Source organism: Sipha flava, unplaced genomic scaffold, assembly GCF_003268045.1.
Source record: "Sipha flava isolate LNK unplaced genomic scaffold, YSA_version1 361_pilon_pilon, whole genome shotgun sequence".
NCBI lineage: Eukaryota > Metazoa > Arthropoda > Insecta > Hemiptera > Aphididae > Sipha > Sipha flava.
This window is the reverse complement of record NW_020273062.1, coordinates 518,949-538,076: the sequence shown is the minus strand read 5'-3', so window position 1 is coordinate 538,076 and position 19,128 is coordinate 518,949. Positions and strand designations below refer to the sequence as shown.

General features: G+C 27.2%; 3 protein-coding genes across 15 annotated transcripts in view; all 3 read left to right on the top strand.

The window, feature by feature from the left end:
- Positions 1–3,207: 3,207 nt before the first annotated feature.
- LOC112687815 (52 kDa repressor of the inhibitor of the protein kinase-like) lies at positions 3,208–3,657 on the top strand. The gene has a single exon (XM_025560768.1). It carries the CDS (start codon positions 3,208–3,210, stop codon positions 3,655–3,657), a length of 450 nt encoding a protein of 149 aa, XP_025416553.1.
- A 2,117-nt stretch (positions 3,658–5,774) lies between these two features.
- On the top strand, positions 5,775–14,601 carry LOC112687797 (tumor protein D52). 8 transcript variants are annotated; one of them, XM_025560734.1, is made up of 7 exons: positions 5,775–6,509; positions 11,292–11,553; positions 11,683–11,742; positions 12,450–12,518; positions 12,682–12,741; positions 14,164–14,326; positions 14,389–14,601. In XM_025560734.1, exons 1-7 carry the CDS (start codon positions 6,173–6,175, stop codon positions 14,506–14,508), a joined length of 1,071 nt encoding a protein of 356 aa, XP_025416519.1. In that variant the 5' UTR covers positions 5,775–6,172; the 3' UTR covers positions 14,509–14,601. The 8 variants fall into 8 exon arrangements, with proteins under 8 accessions (XP_025416519.1, XP_025416521.1, XP_025416522.1 ...); XM_025560736.1 differs by lacking the exon at positions 11,683–11,742; XM_025560737.1 differs by lacking the exon at positions 12,682–12,741.
- Positions 14,602–17,083: 2,482 nt separating this feature from the next.
- LOC112687790 (zinc finger protein 62 homolog) overlaps positions 17,084–19,128 on the top strand; it is a 28,038-nt gene continuing 25,993 nt past the window's right edge. Inside the window, exons 1-3 of one of the 6 annotated variants that reach the window (XR_003149012.1) lie at positions 17,108–17,433; positions 18,463–18,535; positions 18,931–19,051. The gene's annotated coding sequence lies outside the window, so the exon portion shown is untranslated. Of the gene's footprint in view, positions 17,434–18,462; positions 18,536–18,930; positions 19,052–19,128 lie in introns of all 6 variants that reach the window. The other 5 variants (XR_003149009.1, XR_003149010.1, XR_003149013.1 and 2 more) reach the window with 5 other exon arrangements.

Sequence of the window (19,128 nt, the reverse complement as noted above, 5' to 3'; positions counted from 1 at the left end):
AATTATAACCTTAATCTCAGATTTGATTTAATTCTTCAGCATTAAAAATACCCATCCCTGTGGAGGAGCCCCATTGAGTCTGGGGGCCCCGGTTGTTGCGCCGCTGCGTGTGACTTAGCTAGTTGGATAAGTAGTGATGTGCCGGGAAATCTTTATGTGCTCGTGGCAATTCACGGCGTCCGGCTGCGAAAATAGAACTCACACACTGATGCCATAATTTTGATTGAACGTTACAAGTTACAACTGTACAATATACAATCGTAAACAATTATCATATATACGAATAAAAATTCCTGTATGTATGTAAAGAAATCCCCTTTTCATGACTTTATCGATACCTTGATAATAATTAGATATTAACGTAGTATACGACGCGTTTAGTTAGCGTGCAAACTTTAAGTAACCGTATTCATTAAAAAATAAAAGTTTTCTTGGTGAAAACGGTGAAAAGAAAAATTTTGGTATGGGATTATGCCAAACATGAAGGTGATCGCGCCTTTTGCGATTTATGTGACAATGAATATTCTTGTGTAGGCGGCATTACAGGGTCTTTAATAAGACATTTAGAAAGTGTTTATGGTATTAAACCACCACAAGAATCCATAGAAAAGAAGTAATTAATAAAATATATTTTTAATTATTCAAATAAATGTTAATTTTCTTAAATACTTGATGTCCTAAATATTGACCTCGATGTATGCAAATATAAAATAATCAAATTCCGCTCAGATATTATATATGCATTATAGTAATATTGTTTAGGCCTAATAAAATCACACCAAATCGCGCTATCGCCGTATAACAATTTATTAATTAACCATTTTCACGGTCAACGACACACACACACTTTAATTTAAGTTAAACTTTAATTTCCTATTTACAGTTTACTCTATTAGAGGGTTATTTATTGTGAAATATATTAATACAATAATCGATCGATCGAGACGGCTGCGACGGGCTTACTTACTTACTATAAATAATATATTATGTATCTACGATTAGTTCGATCAGTTTTCATTTCGAATATCAATAATAAGCTGGTAAATACATACTTATAAAACAATTTATAGATTTATCGCGGCACATTTAAAGGGCATTCACGGCACACCGGTTGGGAACCACTGTTCTAAAGTGTCAAACAAAAATATTACATTTTTAATTTGTACGAAAAAATAAAATGGTAAAATGTAACTAATATTTCAACTTAGATTCAAACCTTTGCCCCTAAAAATAGCATATTTTGTCGTTCGTTATTTTTTTTTTGAGTTTGTGTACACGATTTTGACAAGAATGATTACTCCAATCAACACAAACATAAGATATTACTAATAAAAAATGTTGTGTAGCCGTATTTTGAAAAAGAGTAATTTTACAAATTTCCTAACAGTATTCCTAATAATTTCGAAAAACTGACGAGAAGTTATAAAAATACGACAAAATTTACAGCACACCAGTTTTCGACAGTTGGAATTTTTGTCTTCAAAATATTATAATCAATAACTTCAACGGCTTAAATAAAATAATTTCAAAAGTTATAACTACTGAAATACTCAAATACGAGTTATGTTTATTACTTAATTAGTTTTTATGTAAAAAACAATAGAATGAGAATCTTGAAATTAGGATTACGGGTCCAGTTTGTTTAACTCGGTAAAAACACCGATAATAACTATTGTCAGTTATTTGGCTAGTAGGTTTGATAAAATTCGTTAAATACTAGGCATCTCCGAGGGAACTTGCAAGAACAATATATAAACTCTGTACCTTAAAATGTCTATTATAAAATAACTGGTATAACTATAGTGCTCATATTTTAAATAGAGTATTTTCTCGTTTTTTGCGTCCCTAGCCTAAGTCAGTTTCGTCAAATCCTATTAATCAAATCAAATCCTATGTTTCTGTCAGGTCGGTCAATGTTGTGGATCCTATTTGATTTAATTACGTATATTTAGTCTCCAAATTTGTTATGAAGTTTTTGATACTGTTTTAAGATTAAGTATTACTATCAATTTAAAAACTTTTTTAAAAACTTTTAAAAAAGTTTTGTGTATAGTCACAGGATTTTTTTTCGTTATTTATTATTACATATTGATAAATTCAAGCCTATACTTTATAAATTTTAAAATTAAAATGAATTACTGTTGGATTTTAACGAAATCAATTGCTTTGCTAATATGAAATATACTTAATATTCGGTCTTCTTTGAGAGTTAAACATTATAATTCGTTTTTGAATACTAGGTACATTTTCTATTCAATATTATAGTTGGAATTTACCAATTTATAAAAACCATTTGATCATCTAATCACACCAAAACCATGTATTCTAAAAATATTACATTATTAAAAAATTTATAGTTAAATAGTTAGAGGATTGAGAAATATTGTAGTTAATGGAAATAATAATTTTTCATTATATGGTTTACTAATAACAGTTTATTGAATTAGTTAACCTTTTTCTCGACTATAATATTTAATCGAATAGTAAAATTGTTTAAGTTTATTTAATTTATTATATAAATAATTTAGAATTAGAAGGGCTACGGGTAAAAACGATAATAATCAAAATTCCTAAACTGCTTATTATTGCAGTTTTAAAGTTTCAGAACTCATCAAAATTAATAGATAAAATTACCTCAAAAAAAAAAAACCATCGTGGTTATACAACTAATTTTTAGTAAAATGAATAGTAAAAAAATTTAATTTACTTTTTAAATAATCATCGTTTTACCACATATCCCTCCGTTTATTATGTATTATAAAATTTGCTGTTATTTTTAAAAAACATACATTTTTTATACCTATATGGCAGATATATACAACGGCATAATCTAGTATTTAATTATTTTAATTATTTTTTGTTAATATTCTCTCTCTCTTCTCTCTCCTTTTGGTTTCGGCCTTTAAGACCATACCGCTTAATACAAATCTTGCCATCTGTCCCTATCCTCTGCAGCTTCTCTCCATCTGATTCCTGGGTCTATCATTTTTAAGTCCAGGCGCGGATTCAGGGGGGGGCTATGGGTGCTCGGGCACCCCCTGTCGCCTTGGCCACCAACAAAATAAATTTATATTATAAATTATGTTATTTCTTATTTTTCAAAATAATAATAATAATAAATAATATCGATTATTCCGTTATCGGAATTTAAATAATTTAATATCAGATATCAAAAATAGATTTTTAGGTCACGGACACGAAACGATTATGTATTTACAATATTTAATACCATTTTTCCTACTTGAAGATACAGATATCGAAAAAATTATTAAATCGGCCAAATTTTATATCGATGATCTAATTGGCTCGATAGAAGAGGTTAGAGGTGAAGTTACTTTGTGGAAACAATTTTGGAAATCCCAATTAGATAAACCTAAAACTGCTATAGAAGCTTTGACTCATGCATCTGAATTTTATCCTAATATAAAGGAATTGCTAAAAATTATTTGCGTTATACCAGTTACCACTTGCACCGCAGAAAGAATATTTTCCTCACTTCGACAAACAAAAACATATTTAAGATCAACAATAGGAGAGGATAGATTAAATGGACTTATGCTTCTTAATATTCATAGGGATATTAAAATTACTCCAGAGGAAGTTATTGAAGAATTCAATGAAAAACACCCAAGAAAATTACAGTTACAATATATGTAAGAAATTATTGTTATTTTTAAGTTTATATTTAATAAATACTGATGTATGAAAAAAAAGTTAGCACCAATAAGTCAAATAGAAAATATTAATTTAAATAAATAGAAAGGTGTAACAATCTTTTTTTTTTTTGAGCACCCCTGTCAAAATTTTCTGGATCCGCGCCTGTTTAAGTCCTTTTTTACACAGTCTTCCCACCTCAATCTGGATCTTCCTAGAGGTCTTTTACCTATTGGATCTTTCTCTATTACCTGTATAACTAGAGATTCTTGCTTACGCCAGGCATTTTTGTTAATATTATAATTATAATAAATTTTTAAATAAAATGTATTTCTTTCTTGACCTATTAATGAACCATCTATAAAATCGTTTTATATTTTTTTAATTTATGTTTGAATCATGCAAATACTTAATGATGTAAAGAACAACAATAAATAATACTTTTCTGCCATTTCACTTTTTTAAAATAATTTTGAGCAATTTTTCATATTAATGAATGTTTAATATTAAAATAATATCATTCTATGTATTTTTGATTTTGATTTTTGATAATATTGATCGTGTGTTAAAAATTGATATTTACTATTTAATTTTTATCTATTTAATATAGACAATCTAGATAAATAAATTAATTGCATTCTTTTTTATTAAAAGTTTATATTATTTTAATATTAATACATAATAATTCAAAAATGATAAGTTATCAAAACTAAAAATGCATAAATCCCATGTTATATATAAATTTTTGTCTTCTAATTAACTATATTTAATTATTTAAATTCAACTAATTTATCAGGTATAATATACATTGAATATAATCTATACAATATAATATATATAATATACATAATATTATTATGTACAGGGTGACCTGGTGTTGTTAAATACTCATTTGCTCGAATGTCTGTGTATATAAGTTATTAGTACCACCTAAAATAAATTTACTGTCAATTTTGAATATTTATTATGAATTCGTAGTTTTGTGCTGTATGAAATAATTTATAAACTATTGTTGGATATTTTTTATATTTACTAAAAGAATTGTAATATGTATTAAATTAAATGTCGTGCAAATTATTATGTTTAAAATCTTATGCAATTAATGGTTATAAGACGTTGATTGTACAAATAATTTTTCAAAAACATGAATGGACCTAGAAAATACGTCACTTATACAAACCTATATTACATTTCACCAGCGTGCGTGTCTGCATAAGATATTTTATTTAAAGGTAGTTGAAATAATTTTAAAATATAAATTAATTACTAAAAGTAACTCATATTAAATAATTATTTATCAACCATATAATATTAAATTACAGAATAACTTCGTTTAAAATATATAATGTTTAATTTATCTAGATGATGATATAGTATAAAATAATATAATTAGTTTATAAGAATTCCACTACAACCTCATAAGTTATAACCATAATGTTTCCAGTAAATTTGATTATTACAGTATTGTTCATTGATTAAAATTCGTTTAAAAATTAGTTACATTCTATTAATATAATTTATATTTAATAAAGAATAAGCATTATTTTTAAATCAATTATTTATTTTTTTGCTACCTGTAATTATAACTAATACATCATTATTAGTTTGTTATTATTAATAATTTATTGATATATTGATTAATTTTCGATTGGTACACTTTACACACATAATGATCATTTATCAAATTTTATTAATATGTGGTGGCATGATGTTGATCTATTTTTTTTATATAATATATAGATTTACTTTTTATAGTTAACGATTTTTTTTAAAATTGTTAATTTAAGTTACACTATAATAAATGAATACATTTAGGCTGAGTATTTAGGGTCAAAAGAAACCTAGATATTGCAAATGCTGATAATATCGGCTGTGCTATTTCTAAACATCGAATATGTTAATCAGAAATGAAAATTTACATACTCAAGAGTAGCAGAATACGATTCGGAAAAAGAAAAAAATCATTTAGACTATGCGATACGAAATAATTCTTCCTTGATGCGTAGTAGCACTCGCGGACACACGGTATTTTCGTTGACTTCGGTTGGCAGTAATGACGAAAATACTTTTTTTTCTGATGTACCGTTACAAGGTTCTTAAAAGAAGGGGATTAGTGTGACACGGCAGGAGGAAGAGGAAACATAAAAATGTGAACACTGCGGTGAGCCGCGATGCGACCGGTTCGGTATCCTCAGCCGCGACGTGACGACGGCACACCAGTGCCCCGCCAGTGGTGACGTACGCTAAACGTGTCTCTCGTTCTCTACGTTACCTGTATACTGTTTTCGCGAGATCTTCGAACTGCGCACGATCAAAATATTTTTAATAAATCGTCTGTTCGTCGTTTCCTCCATTCCGTTTTGCCCAATAGAACATGTGCCGCCGCCGCCGACGACGACGACGACCACGGTAGATAAACAGATCTGGACTGCTCTTGATACTTTAAGGAGACCGCGGCGTACCGTTCGTCGCCGCGGACCGTCGTTGTCGCCGATCGCACATTTCGTATTCCTCTGCAATGGCTCGTGACGTGATCGCGCACGACGTGGACTTACCGTCGTTGGAGTACGATGACGAGGAGACTGCTTATATGGCCACCGAGACGCCCAGCTTTGACCCTGACGATGCATCGTTGGGCAGCACGTTCGTCATACTCGACGAAGACCCCGTGTCTGACCCCGAAGATGACTACGATGACGTAGCCCCGTTGGTCACCGGTAGCGTAAACCGAACGCTGGCTTCTGCGACCGATCCGTTGTCGTCGAACTCCCCTGCCGCCGGCAAGACAAAGTTTTTGGACAGGATCAAAGAGCACAAAAGCTATCAGAAGTTAGCGAGGATCGTCAAGAAAAAAGGTTCAGTTTTTCGTGTATTTGTGTTGGCAGGGAAGTAGTGGAGAGGTTACGAGGGTCCGTTTTCGTCACGGTCTGTTTGACAGCGTGCGTTCTAATAATGTGTTCTTGACCTCCTTAATGACTTCCGAGGTTCTATTTATTTTTCCGACTTGCTTTCGGGATTTCGTTGATTCCGCCACTTACCGAATTTAATCGACACTTCGCCTAATTATCGAAACATTTTAAACACGTAATGAAAATATCATATACCATATTTACCTATATTCGATAATGCGAAAGATATAACGAAATAATTACACAAAAAAATTGTACAACCAATATTTATATGATAATCTGGATCATATTGTTTCAAAAGTTGGTTGTTAAGATGTTTTATTCCATTTTGGATTAATTTTTTCGTAGTTTACACGATTATGTGTAAATTATCATTGGTATAACGTATACAATAAAATAAGCAGGTTTCAGAACTTGTGAAATTGATGGGTTTTTAAAATTACGTAAATTGGCGGAATCAATAGGTTCCTGTGATTTTTACTTAGTGATTGCGGGTTGTCTAATTTTGCTACCCCACCAGTCATTGCCGTGTCCCATGCTCGACGTTCAATTGAATTTTCAAATTGCAAGTGGATTTTAAATCATCCATACTCCTACACTACGTATTTAATTGTTGTGGTCATGAGTACTTACTTTAAAAAAAGAAACATGAATTCAATGAATTAATTCTCTAATATATCCTGCGATTTATATTTAACAATATTGTCTTTATTTATTATATTTATATAACCATATTCGAAATATTATGTGACCTCGCCATCAGAAGTTTTCGTAGTATGATATGGGACTATAAGTTACTTTTACTGGTGTATAGGATAAATATAGAACGCCTACATGTTCTACTATATTCAATCATTGCGGATGTTACGAATTTCGTCGATTAAATTTGTTCATTTTTCTATTTCGTATAATTTAAAAGTAAAAAGGGTTATTATAAGTAATTTCTATTCTCAACCAATCCTAGTGCATTACTATATATAGCTCAAATCTCGGTGCAGATTAGGTTTATTAAACTGGCACCGGAACGTATATTAGGAAACCCAGGACGCCATAGCGTCTGTTTTCATTGTCCATGTTCTAATTGCCACTGTGTGGGTGTTTGGTACACGCGATCTCTATCTCAAAATTCCAGATTATTTTCTATTCGGTTTCAGTGTACACGTTTTTCCTTAGTATTATTTTAGTAGAAATAATACTAATAAGAAATGTGTATTGTATACAGTATATATTGTACTTGTGTAGTACTTTTATAGTTACTATACACATCATTCCGTCATGTCATTGGGCAACGGTTTAATAAGTATTATGATTTTATAGTCCATCGTTAATAGTAATTATTTTTCCATTATTGAAACGCATAGTTAAGTGACACTTACATTATTATACAAAACATGTTATCAGATCATTCGTTTTTATAATTACCGTTTAATAGTAACATAATTGGAAACATTATTTTTTATAGAATTTCTTGTCGCACTTAAATGTTTGATTTTCATCAATCAATTATCATCATTATTAATGTTTACATTTTATATCCAACCTAGAATTTTTGAAAATTATTAAATAATTTATAGATATTTTTTGCCAAATTATTAAGTTGATATGAATTAATAATATGTAAAATATTTAATTGATTATTATAGTTAGATTACTTACATAATATTTGTAAAATTTAAATACTGAAAAAGTGGTTAGTTTTGTGTTTTATAATGGTTGAAAATTTAACTTTGGTGTTATGTATTATTATTTTTATGAATTGATAAACATCGAGTAAATTTATAAATACATGATTTTTGTAATTATGACAAAATTTTATTTTATAATCGTGTGTTATTTTTTCAAGTTTATTAGTTAATTTAAAAATGTTTTGTTTAAACTCAATTACTTCAATCCAATTTTCTTTTAAAATATAAACAGTTGTCACATTAGTTTGAATTGATACTTTGATATATTATAATTTGAATTTTTAAGTTGTATAAAATTGGCAACAATAATCTATAATTATAATGTAAACATTTAAAAAAAAAAAATTGACTTGATTTATTTATGTTAATTGTTATAAAAATTAAATATTGTTAAACTTATTTGTGCAGTTACCAAAATAATATTGTTAATATATTGTATAACTTAATTTCTATTATTAGAATTCAAAAGGAACAAAAAAAATTATCGAATTTGGTAAACGTAAATAATTATGGTGTTGACTTATAATATTTTGGAACAAACTAGGTGTTTAAACACAATGTGTTTAAAAATGGTTTTTAGGATTTTGAGTTTCAAGAGCATTAAAGTTAGTTTTACTAAGTGTATTTTAATTTTTGAATGCACTTATCTAAAATAGCTTAATGTCAATTTTTTATTTTATTTTTTACAAGCACTTAAATTTTAATGGACTACATTTCTTTCGTTATTGTCGACTAATTGTTATGAAGAATTATTGTAGTTTTTAATTTGAAGGTACTCGTCTTTAAATATTTTAAAAATGTGTATTCGATCAGTTTTACGTATTCTATTCAATATACGCAGTATTAGTATAAAGCAGTGTTTCTTAACCTTTGTATTATGGCGACACACTATTAAAATGTTTTAAACTTTGTGACACACAATAATAAAAATAAGAATAATGGGTACTATAAAATATAAATATACTGTATAGTATGCACCAGTGGCGTATACAAGGGGGTGTTTGGTAGATATGACACCCCCCTTGAGTCGTATCATATATTACATTATTATAGGAATATAGGTAAATCGATAATACAATATGAAATATAAAATAATGCACAATACTAATTATATATATACAGGTTAACATTATTGCGATTGCGACAATACGTGACGAAAATTATTCGTTTACGTTTTCGTGCAACACAAAACGTTTAATAATAATAATAGGTATTGTAGCATCGAATACTGATATTCAAATAGTCAAATATTCGAATAATTTATGGTAAAGCTATCCGAATTCGAATATACATTACATCTCTATTACAGACATTATGTATACATATTAATTAATTACAATAAAAGTTTTAGTTTTACGTATTATATATAATATTTAATAATTATAATTAACACCCCCTTCAGAAAATCCTAGCTACGCCTCTGGTATGCACTGTTTAAAAATAAATATAGATAAACCAACGTTTATCAATTAGAATTATGATAATGATAACATTTATTTAATGTCGATAGCTGATAATCTATTTTTATTCATCATAGAAATCATATCAAATACCCATTAATTTTTTTAAATAATATCAACAATTTTCATACATTTTGTATCATTCAATATTAGTACTTCACGCGACACATTTGGACTTAACCGGCGACACATCAGTGTGTCGCGATACACCGGTTGAGAAATATTGGTATATAGTAATGATTTTCAAATCGGTATTCGTACCGAATAGATTTTATACTATATTAAAATTAAGAGTCGATAATTGTAACTTATGTGTTAAATCATTATATGCTATATTTATTAATATATTATTATCATTAAACAGTAGCGTAGTGAAATTTGATGCACTGTATATATTTTAGAACCAATCCCATCTCTTTCCTAAAGATAATACTTCTGTGAAATCTCTTAAGGATGTGTATTTTATACATATCGTGTATTATTATATATAATGGATGAACTCAAATTGTACGTTCTGCATCATTATAAAAAAATATATATTTGAACTGGACGTATCATCTTCTATTCGTGGATGATAACAACAATCGTGTGTCTGTTGGAAACATTGTTATATGTGTATCTATAACCTAACGTTCAGCTAATTCGAGTTGAATTTTAGAGGTGAAGTGGGTTTTCATTACTTGTAAACACCGTAGACCGTGTACTTTACCTATTGTATTCGTCATCGCCTATTATGTTTATGATATTGTTCATTGTTTTCATTAAGTACTAACTAGGTATTAACTTTACTCTTTAGTCAATTGATGTGTGCTTCGGTGCAAAGTTTAGTTTTGTGTTTTAATATCTTCTAAAAACATGCGTGCTATAATATACAAATATATCAACAATACCAATTACAATTTATAATAATTTAAATACAATGTGCACATTTTGCCTAGCTCATTTCAATAAAATGAAAAAAAAAACATGTGCACGGTGATTTTTTTATAGTGATAATAATTATGTGTATACGGTGTTTATTTTAACGAATTGTGCACTAGAAAATAATAATGGGTTGAACGGTTCATGTGACTTAAAGTCTTAAACGTGTATTTTTTACTATTTTATGTTGATTATTTTTCGAACAGTAATATTTAGGTTTCAGAATTCATCGCGTTTTTAGTGAACTTTTTACACGGGACGTCTAGTACTCTACACATCTGGCGTACATTAATTTCACGCACGACTATATTGAGTTATGGACCAACGTTTAGCAAATAAATGTAATAAATAATTATCCTGGTTGACAAATTTATTGTACATGCAATTCCGTCTATCAGTTATCTACGTTTGCACTTAAATAGCAAAACATATACATTTGATGTTAACGTGTTTTAGTTTTCAAAGTAGAGCACCTGACGCGAAATAAAAAATTGTAGCTTTTTTCTTTTCTTTCGATCTAGGTCATGTATTTTCCCAAACCATTAATTCTCAATCCGTTAATATTTTTTATCGACAATTTCATTAGATATATTTAAGTTTATAGGACATAAGTTTATAAGTTATTTTTTTTAATGTTTTTTGAATGTGTGTTTTATTTCTAGGCGAAGAACCTCCAGTAATCATGTCACCAGATTCGGGAATCAATGAATTGCAAGGTCTTAGCCTTGAAGAGCAAGAAAAACAGAAAGAAGAATGGCAACAAGAGTTAAACAAGGTAGAAGAAGAAATCAAGACGCTGCGTGAAGTACTTGGATCCAAGGTGAAAGCATCCCAAGAGCTTAGGCGCAAGCTCGGCTATACTGTTTGGCAAGAGATTAGTGAAGATGTGTCGCAAAGCTTAAGAAACGTGAAAGAGTCTAATGTGTAAGTCCATGTGATGTCTTTTATTTCTTATGGTGTAATTTCAGTTTATTTTGCTAGCTTTTGGTTTATTATTTTTTATTATTACTTTTTTTTTCATTATTTTATTATTATTTTTATTATATTATATAGTTACCAAAATGTAGAAGACAAATTTACACAAATTGGAAAAGCTGTTGTTGACGCACCTATGTAAGTCTTCATTACAAAGACAAGCATTTCACTTTAAAAACGTTTATTTTATGTATCAGTGTTTTATTAATCAAAAATATGCAAGTTATCTTCAACACAGCTTATAATAAATTGTTGCGATTCAAATTTGATAAAATAAGAGCTAGTCATCAGGAAAATTTTTGTTTTTTTATACTTGTGATATTATCTTGTATTATTACGTATATATGTCTATATATATCACACTACTAAAAAATATGATTTAATAATAAATTCTCGTTTGATTGGCCATAATAATTTATAATTATTTATAACAACATAATTTGTTTATTGCCTATTCGATATTTAAACTATGATCTTTATTGTATGTGTCTTTTGCCATACTTTAATTTGATTAACTTTATTGCATCAATAGACAATACAATGTAAATCAAATACAGTTTTATATACAACTATTATTATTTTAAATTCTATATTTATTACTTATTATTTATAATTCTCTAAAATAAAAAATATTTAAAAAAAAAATAATGATATTATTTTTATATAAAACAACCATATATTACATATTCATTTAAGAGATATCATGCGTACTTACTTATATTACATTAATGTAATAGTCTTTATTTTTGAATCGCACACATTTATTTTATTTACAAACATTTGAATTTTGTAATAACATGTTACATAATTTGGCAATGACAATATTATTGTATTTTCTTTACCAGATTCAACTTTTCTTTACCAGACTCCGGCGACATGCGTACCCCAACCAGGAATATGGTTCTTAAACACTGGTATATAAAATCTACGTGTACATTCTATATGCATCTACTTTAGAATATTCAGGAAAAATAAAATTATGCTTCTTTTCACAATTGTTAAATTGCTTTTAAATAAGTCTTATTTGCACTTTTGCTTGATCTTCTAATTAGTTATTTCTATTTTTAAAACACTTAGTTACCAAAATGTAGAAGGCAAGGTTAAGCAGTTTGGAACAGCAGTTGCCGAAACGCCTATGTAAGTTTGCTTTTTTTCTCTGTAATACAGTAGTGCATGATCACCAGAATACATGCATGCTAACATGCTGTTTACTTATGTTTTGTAATTTAATGTGTTAGTCAATTTTGTGTTGAAATTCATATAATATGTGTTATCAGTAAATTATGATTTACATAATTTGCTGTTAAGCTGTAGGTATTTTATATACTTATGAGTATATATTATTGTGTATGTGATGTGGTAAAAAATTAAAAAACTTATTTATAATCACAATTTTATACTAAAAAAAAAAAACTGAAAAAACTTTGGTTTTTTTTTCATTTTATTATTCATTATATTTTATTATGTACACTCCACTTTCAAAATTAAACTATTTGTAATTCATAGTTTGTAGTTTTAATATTGTGGTAAAAATAACAATGATAAATATTTAAATTCCAGAATTCTTTTCAATGCCTCTGTATTTGTTTTTACATTCTGATAAATGTGTTTTCTCAGTTTCATAGTTAAATAGAGAGATAATATAACAAATATTATTGGCTCATATTCTTAAATGCAAATAAAAAAATAGTTTCAAATTTATTTTAGTATACTAGTTATTACATTGATTTTACTTTTTATATTGACTATTATGAGAATGCTTTCATAACGCATGTAAAATTCTCAAATAAATAATCGCTTAATTGACAGCTTTTTTTTTGCCATTATTTCTTGAAAGTATATAGATGTGAACTATTTTATAAAAATATTTGTGTATTAGAAAATATATTTCTGAGACTAGTATTTATTAAGTACTCTGAATTTTTTTAAAAATATTTTTTACAAAACTAGTCATAAATTATAATACTAACAGAAAATTATCAATTTTTATTTTCTATAAAATATTAATATTTGTTTTCATAAATATGAAAACATTTCGTTTGTGACTTACAAATTTTAATTTTTATTTTTAGTTTCAATTTATCATTTCGTCATTGACCTTTTATTTTTATAAATTAAAAATACATTTACTAAGTATAATTCATCATTACTTTCATTCATAAGTCTAATGAAATGGTTATTTTTTTAACTTCTTGGTTGCATTACTAATACTTTAACTTTTGGTATAAGATTTATATAACAACTTTTATGAGCTTCTTAAATATGTACTTACAAATTATTTGAAATTTTTTTTTTATTGATTACAGACGCACACATTTTTTTTTTCTGAAGGTTATTTCTTTTTAATGTTATTTTTTCATAAATACATTTTCAAATTGCATTTAATTTTAATTTTGGATAAATAATGATCTCATAATGTACCTATTAACACATAAAAGAACAATGTGTTATATAAATTAATGCATTAATACAAATTTTAACACTCCTATGTGCACTGCTAGTAGTTGATTAATACATGTATATTTTTTTTATAATATATAATTGTTTATATTTGAATAGTTATCAAAAAACTGAATCCGTTGTTAAAACAACTGCAGAAAAAGCTACAACAATATTTGGAGGATTTGGTAGTGGTCTAACTACTAAGCTCGGTCAAATCAAAAATTCTGAATCATTTCGTTCTTTCGAAGAAAAAGTGGGCTCAGCCTTGGAAAATGTTAAGGTACATACTATATTTTTAGTTATGATAATTTATATTAAACTATTGTACATTTTGATATTTAGACAAAAGTGGCATCTAGATCCAACTCAATGCAAAACTTTGATGAGATATTGGAGGAAGAAACTCGTTTGGCTAATGAAGAAAAACGTACACGAGAAGAACGTGAGGCAGCAACAAAATAAATATTTACTTTTGTAAACTATCTCTTTCTTGTACTTGAATATTTATTAAAATCGTGCAATTTTGGTCACTTAAGTACAGAATTTACCTTAAACTAGGCACTAACTATTCAATTTCTCACAAAAATATCTTTCTCCTGAATTTAGTGTTGAATTAAATGTATTTTTTATTATAATTACAATATATAAAATATTTTTTTTCCTAATGTTAATTTTTGATTTGTGATTTTTAGTAGTTATTATTATTCTTATTTATATATATAAATATAAATATTTATTTTTTTTTTTGTAAAAATATTAATTATGAGCGCTTTAATTTGAAAATATTAATGATATAACTGTGCCTATACAACCATATTATACACCATACACTTGCAAATATTCCAATTGTAATTAAATTAGATATTTTTTTAGTTAAGTATTTATATAAATTAAACTACATTAATTACTCTGTATACAAAAGCATTAATCTTTTAATTATTACTCTTCAGGAAACTAATATTAATTTCTCAGACAATGTAAAATGTTTTTCTTTAATATGTTAAAACTCTATTAAATTTTTAATTCAACAAGTCTTTAAGTATTCATGCAGTATTCATTTTGTATTATAATAATGTATTAACATTGCTTCTATCGATTTTCACTCAAGTACTTTCATTCAAGTGGTTGCTATATAATTACTGTTTTAAATCAAATGCTTTTAGAATATATTAAAACATAATATTTTTTAATTTGAAATCATAGATTATTAGTGGTGTAGTTGCAAGAGGAGTAGGGTAAAAAGTTGTTATTTTTTCTCTAAATCATAATGCAGTACGAAATATAGAATAAAATATTTTTTTTTATATATTATTTTATAAATCTAAATATAATTTTATCGAAAAACCATGCCTGTAGTAATTACATTTTAGAATATTATTGACAGTTAGATAGACATTATATTATAACAATAACAATATTAGTAGTTATATTGGACTCAGGAAATAAAAATAAAAAATAATTTTACCTACCAATTATTTTGGATCTAAAACTTCCAAAAATATTTTTAACATAAGATACGTGTGTCAATTTTAAAATCGTTTAATTGTAATAAAATTTTTATACCTGTTACTTTCGGTTTTAGTGTTTGATTTTTTTTATAGTCAAAATAAAATTGAATAAGGAGATGGGATCGGTTAATGATTTATTTTTTTTCACACCATTGGTCATTAATAGTGGGTCGTACCCAAAAATATATTGAGATGAAAACAATTAAAAAAGTTTTAAATCCAAATAATTCAATATATTTTTAAACAGAAAATTGATGTGCATATTAATCATTTTCAAGCTCAATGAGGGCACTTAACTTATAGCTAACTAAGGATACATTTCTGCATTAGCACACAGTTAAATTTAATGTTATGGATTAATTTATTAATATTAAATTATTAATTATGTTAATATAGTGTAATGGTTTTAAAGAGTTTAATGATTTGCGCAAGATTCTTATCATTTATTTCAAATTAAATATCATTAGGGCTAGGATTTATATGTAATACATTTTTTTATAATATGTAGGCATTTTATTTACCAAAATATCAAAAAAAAAAAATTTTCATTATTTCTAGAATTATTATTTATCATAAATTGATATTATTACATTAAATATTAATTTATACTAATATGGTTTATAAGTCGTACTAATGAAATAAAATACTTCTGTATTGTCAGGGACGAACCAAAAGGGGGTGTCACCCCCCCACCACTCGGCTATATTTGATTTTCAGTCGGCAAAATGAAATTTATTTTCACCTGATTAAACCATTTTTTTTAAGACGAGGAAAGGAAAATTATATAAATTAAATACATTGTTAATATTGTTTTGACTCAATATTTTCGTAATGGGTTATGGAGCGGATTAGCAAAAGTATAGCGAGACTGCGAGAATCGGCAGCCGGCATAAGATAAAAACCTATATAATATATATAACACTTATAATTATAACGATATATTAATAATATATCATGCATATATACAGTAAAAAATCGATAAACCGTATATTTCTGTCATCCGTTATCGCATTTAAGCAATGCTGGCATGCGGTGACAGTTGTGGCGGGCAATATCCTGAGCTTTCTTACAAAGCATTCAATGTTTTGCTACCGTTTACGAGCTCTGTATTAGTGGAAAGAGCCTTTTCGTCATACACATTTATTAAAAATAAGTACCGCAATAGACTCTCGGTGAGTTCAGACTTACGAGTTTATTTATCATCCGTGGAGCCAGTTTTCAAAAAGTTAAGTGCTAGCAAACAAGCTCAAGGATCACATTAAAATAACATTTTTAACTCAATATTATTTTTTATTATTTATTTTTATACATACAATGTATTGCGCATGTTGATCAAAATAAATCAAATTTTTCATTATTAAACTTATATCGTAAATTCATATTTATTTTATGTAAAAATATATGACAAATTGGCATTTGGGGGTCCGTAAAGTAGTAGTGAGTGGTCAAGGGGTGCGTGAATGAAAAAAGGTTGAGAACCGCTGGTCTACTTGATTATCTAAATCATAACGATCTATTAATTTTTATATTTTAGAATATAATATCATTTTTATGGACTTCTCGTTCTAAAATTTATATATAAATTAATGTCTGCATACCTATTAATAACACATCGCGTCATTCAAACATATAAATATCAATGATAATTTTTTCCAAACTAATCTGAACAGTTTACCCGCGGATTACTGTTTTCGATTATGAGATAAGGAATTTTATTATTGTCGATTATGCGAGTGTTTTATTTAATCGCGTGCGTTTTAAAGCGTTAAAAAGTTTTAAAGTTTTTTCGGTTTTAGTTATGAGTCTTACAACATCAGTCGTTACACTTGGACGAAAGGAAATTAAAACTTTTGTGATGTAATGTAAATAAGAAAACCCGGTAAGTTTTACCTTTTTTCTTTCCACTGTACATGTTTTTGTTGCGAACATACATAAATGTAGGTTCTTACGACTACCAATACATGGGGGTCCACATAAATAACATTGGGGCTTGCATTATAATATACATTCTTACACACGCAAATACAAATTACACTATATGTGAAAAAACCATGATATCTACGTGGTGGACATACATAATATATGCCCTTGTGAATATCCAAATCTTACAGAGGAGTCACATACAAATAACTTGTTGCAAAAACCGAAACAACATCAGGACGTGCCTTCACAAGGTTATAAAATTGGCATCGTTTGCAAATGACCGAAACAATATAAAAAACATGTCCTTAAAGGTATTATAAAATTGGCTAGTAGATACTTTTCGAAGGGGGTCTAGAATATTAATATTAACATCAAACTATGTCCGGGTCAAATATCCCATAGGAACGGAGTATATAAGGTAGTCCCGAACAGACTATTAGGCAGATGTGGTTTACAGGTACAGTCGCAAGCACCTTCACGCCACATTATTTCTTAAATTAATGTTTTGTACTAAATAAACAGTTTGAATTACAATTGAGTATTTTTATTGAAGTATTATCCTTAAAAAACTTAACCATCAATTACGATTGAGCGACGGCACGCAACATTTTTAAAATTTGTTAATTACATAAATTTTGATTCGTCTTACCAAAAAATAAAAAGCAACGTGATTGACATCAATGATATTTTTATAAACACAATCATATATAAAAAGTATATATACAATACTTTTTAGAATTCTATTGTTCACACCTATGTTTATTAGGTCTATCGTTCGACTATGATTTAATCTTTTTCGTACTACATTACATTTTACATTAATTACTATTCGTTTTTCCAAAATATATTAGAACAGAGCTTTTGTTTTACCGAGAAATATGAGGAGATATAGGTAATCGGATGTTTTCATTACATACACCTGCAATGTATGTAATATATTATATTATATATTGATACAATATATAAAATATATTTTGTTTACCAGATTGATTTGATGTGAAATGCTGTAATGATATTATAAAATGCACACACAGCTATAAAATAATGAAAAAAACATGGTATGTATTATATTTTAAAATAATATATTTGTTTTAGTAAATGAGTCTTATAGTATTTTTTTGTAAATCATTTTTTTATTACTTCAAACAGTTATAAAAATTAAAAATCAAATTATATGCAATACTTTTTATAATTCTATTGTTGACGCATATGTTTATTAAGTCCATCGTTCAACTGTGAATCAATTGTGATTTTTACCTTCTACATACTATATGCTTTAAATGTGTTTTTAATATATTTATTAATTACACATTTATTTTTATATGTTTTACTAAAAAATATTAGAAGATATCTATTGGATGTTTTCATTGATATTGTGTCTTTAAATCATGTTATATTATTATATATTTGTTTTAAATACATGCGATTTGATTTATATTTCCACATTATATAGGGAGATGTCTGTTGTATGTTTTCATTAAACATTTTCTTTGTTAAGGAATAATGCAGTTACTACTTCGGTACTAATGATTAACTAATAAAAACAAACACAACTATAAACTAAAGAAAACATGGTATGCCATGCATTTTTCAACCCATTCTTTCAATTATGTATGTTGAATGTTATATTTTCGGTTTGTATAAATAAGTC

Excerpts from the sequence above, each read along its gene's own strand:
- LOC112687815 (XM_025560768.1), top strand. The coding sequence starts at position 3,208 with ATGTATTTACAATATTTAATACCATTTTTCCTACTTGAAGATACAGAT.
- LOC112687797 (XM_025560734.1), top strand. The coding sequence starts at position 6,173 with ATGGCTCGTGACGTGATCGCGCACGACGTGGACTTACCGTCGTTGGAG. Across the intron at positions 11,554-11,682 it reads AACGTGAAAGAGTCTAATGT|TTACCAAAATGTAGAAGACA; the intron begins GTAAGTCCATGT and ends TATATTATATAG. Across the intron at positions 14,327-14,388 it reads CAGCCTTGGAAAATGTTAAG|ACAAAAGTGGCATCTAGATC; the intron begins GTACATACTATA and ends TTTGATATTTAG.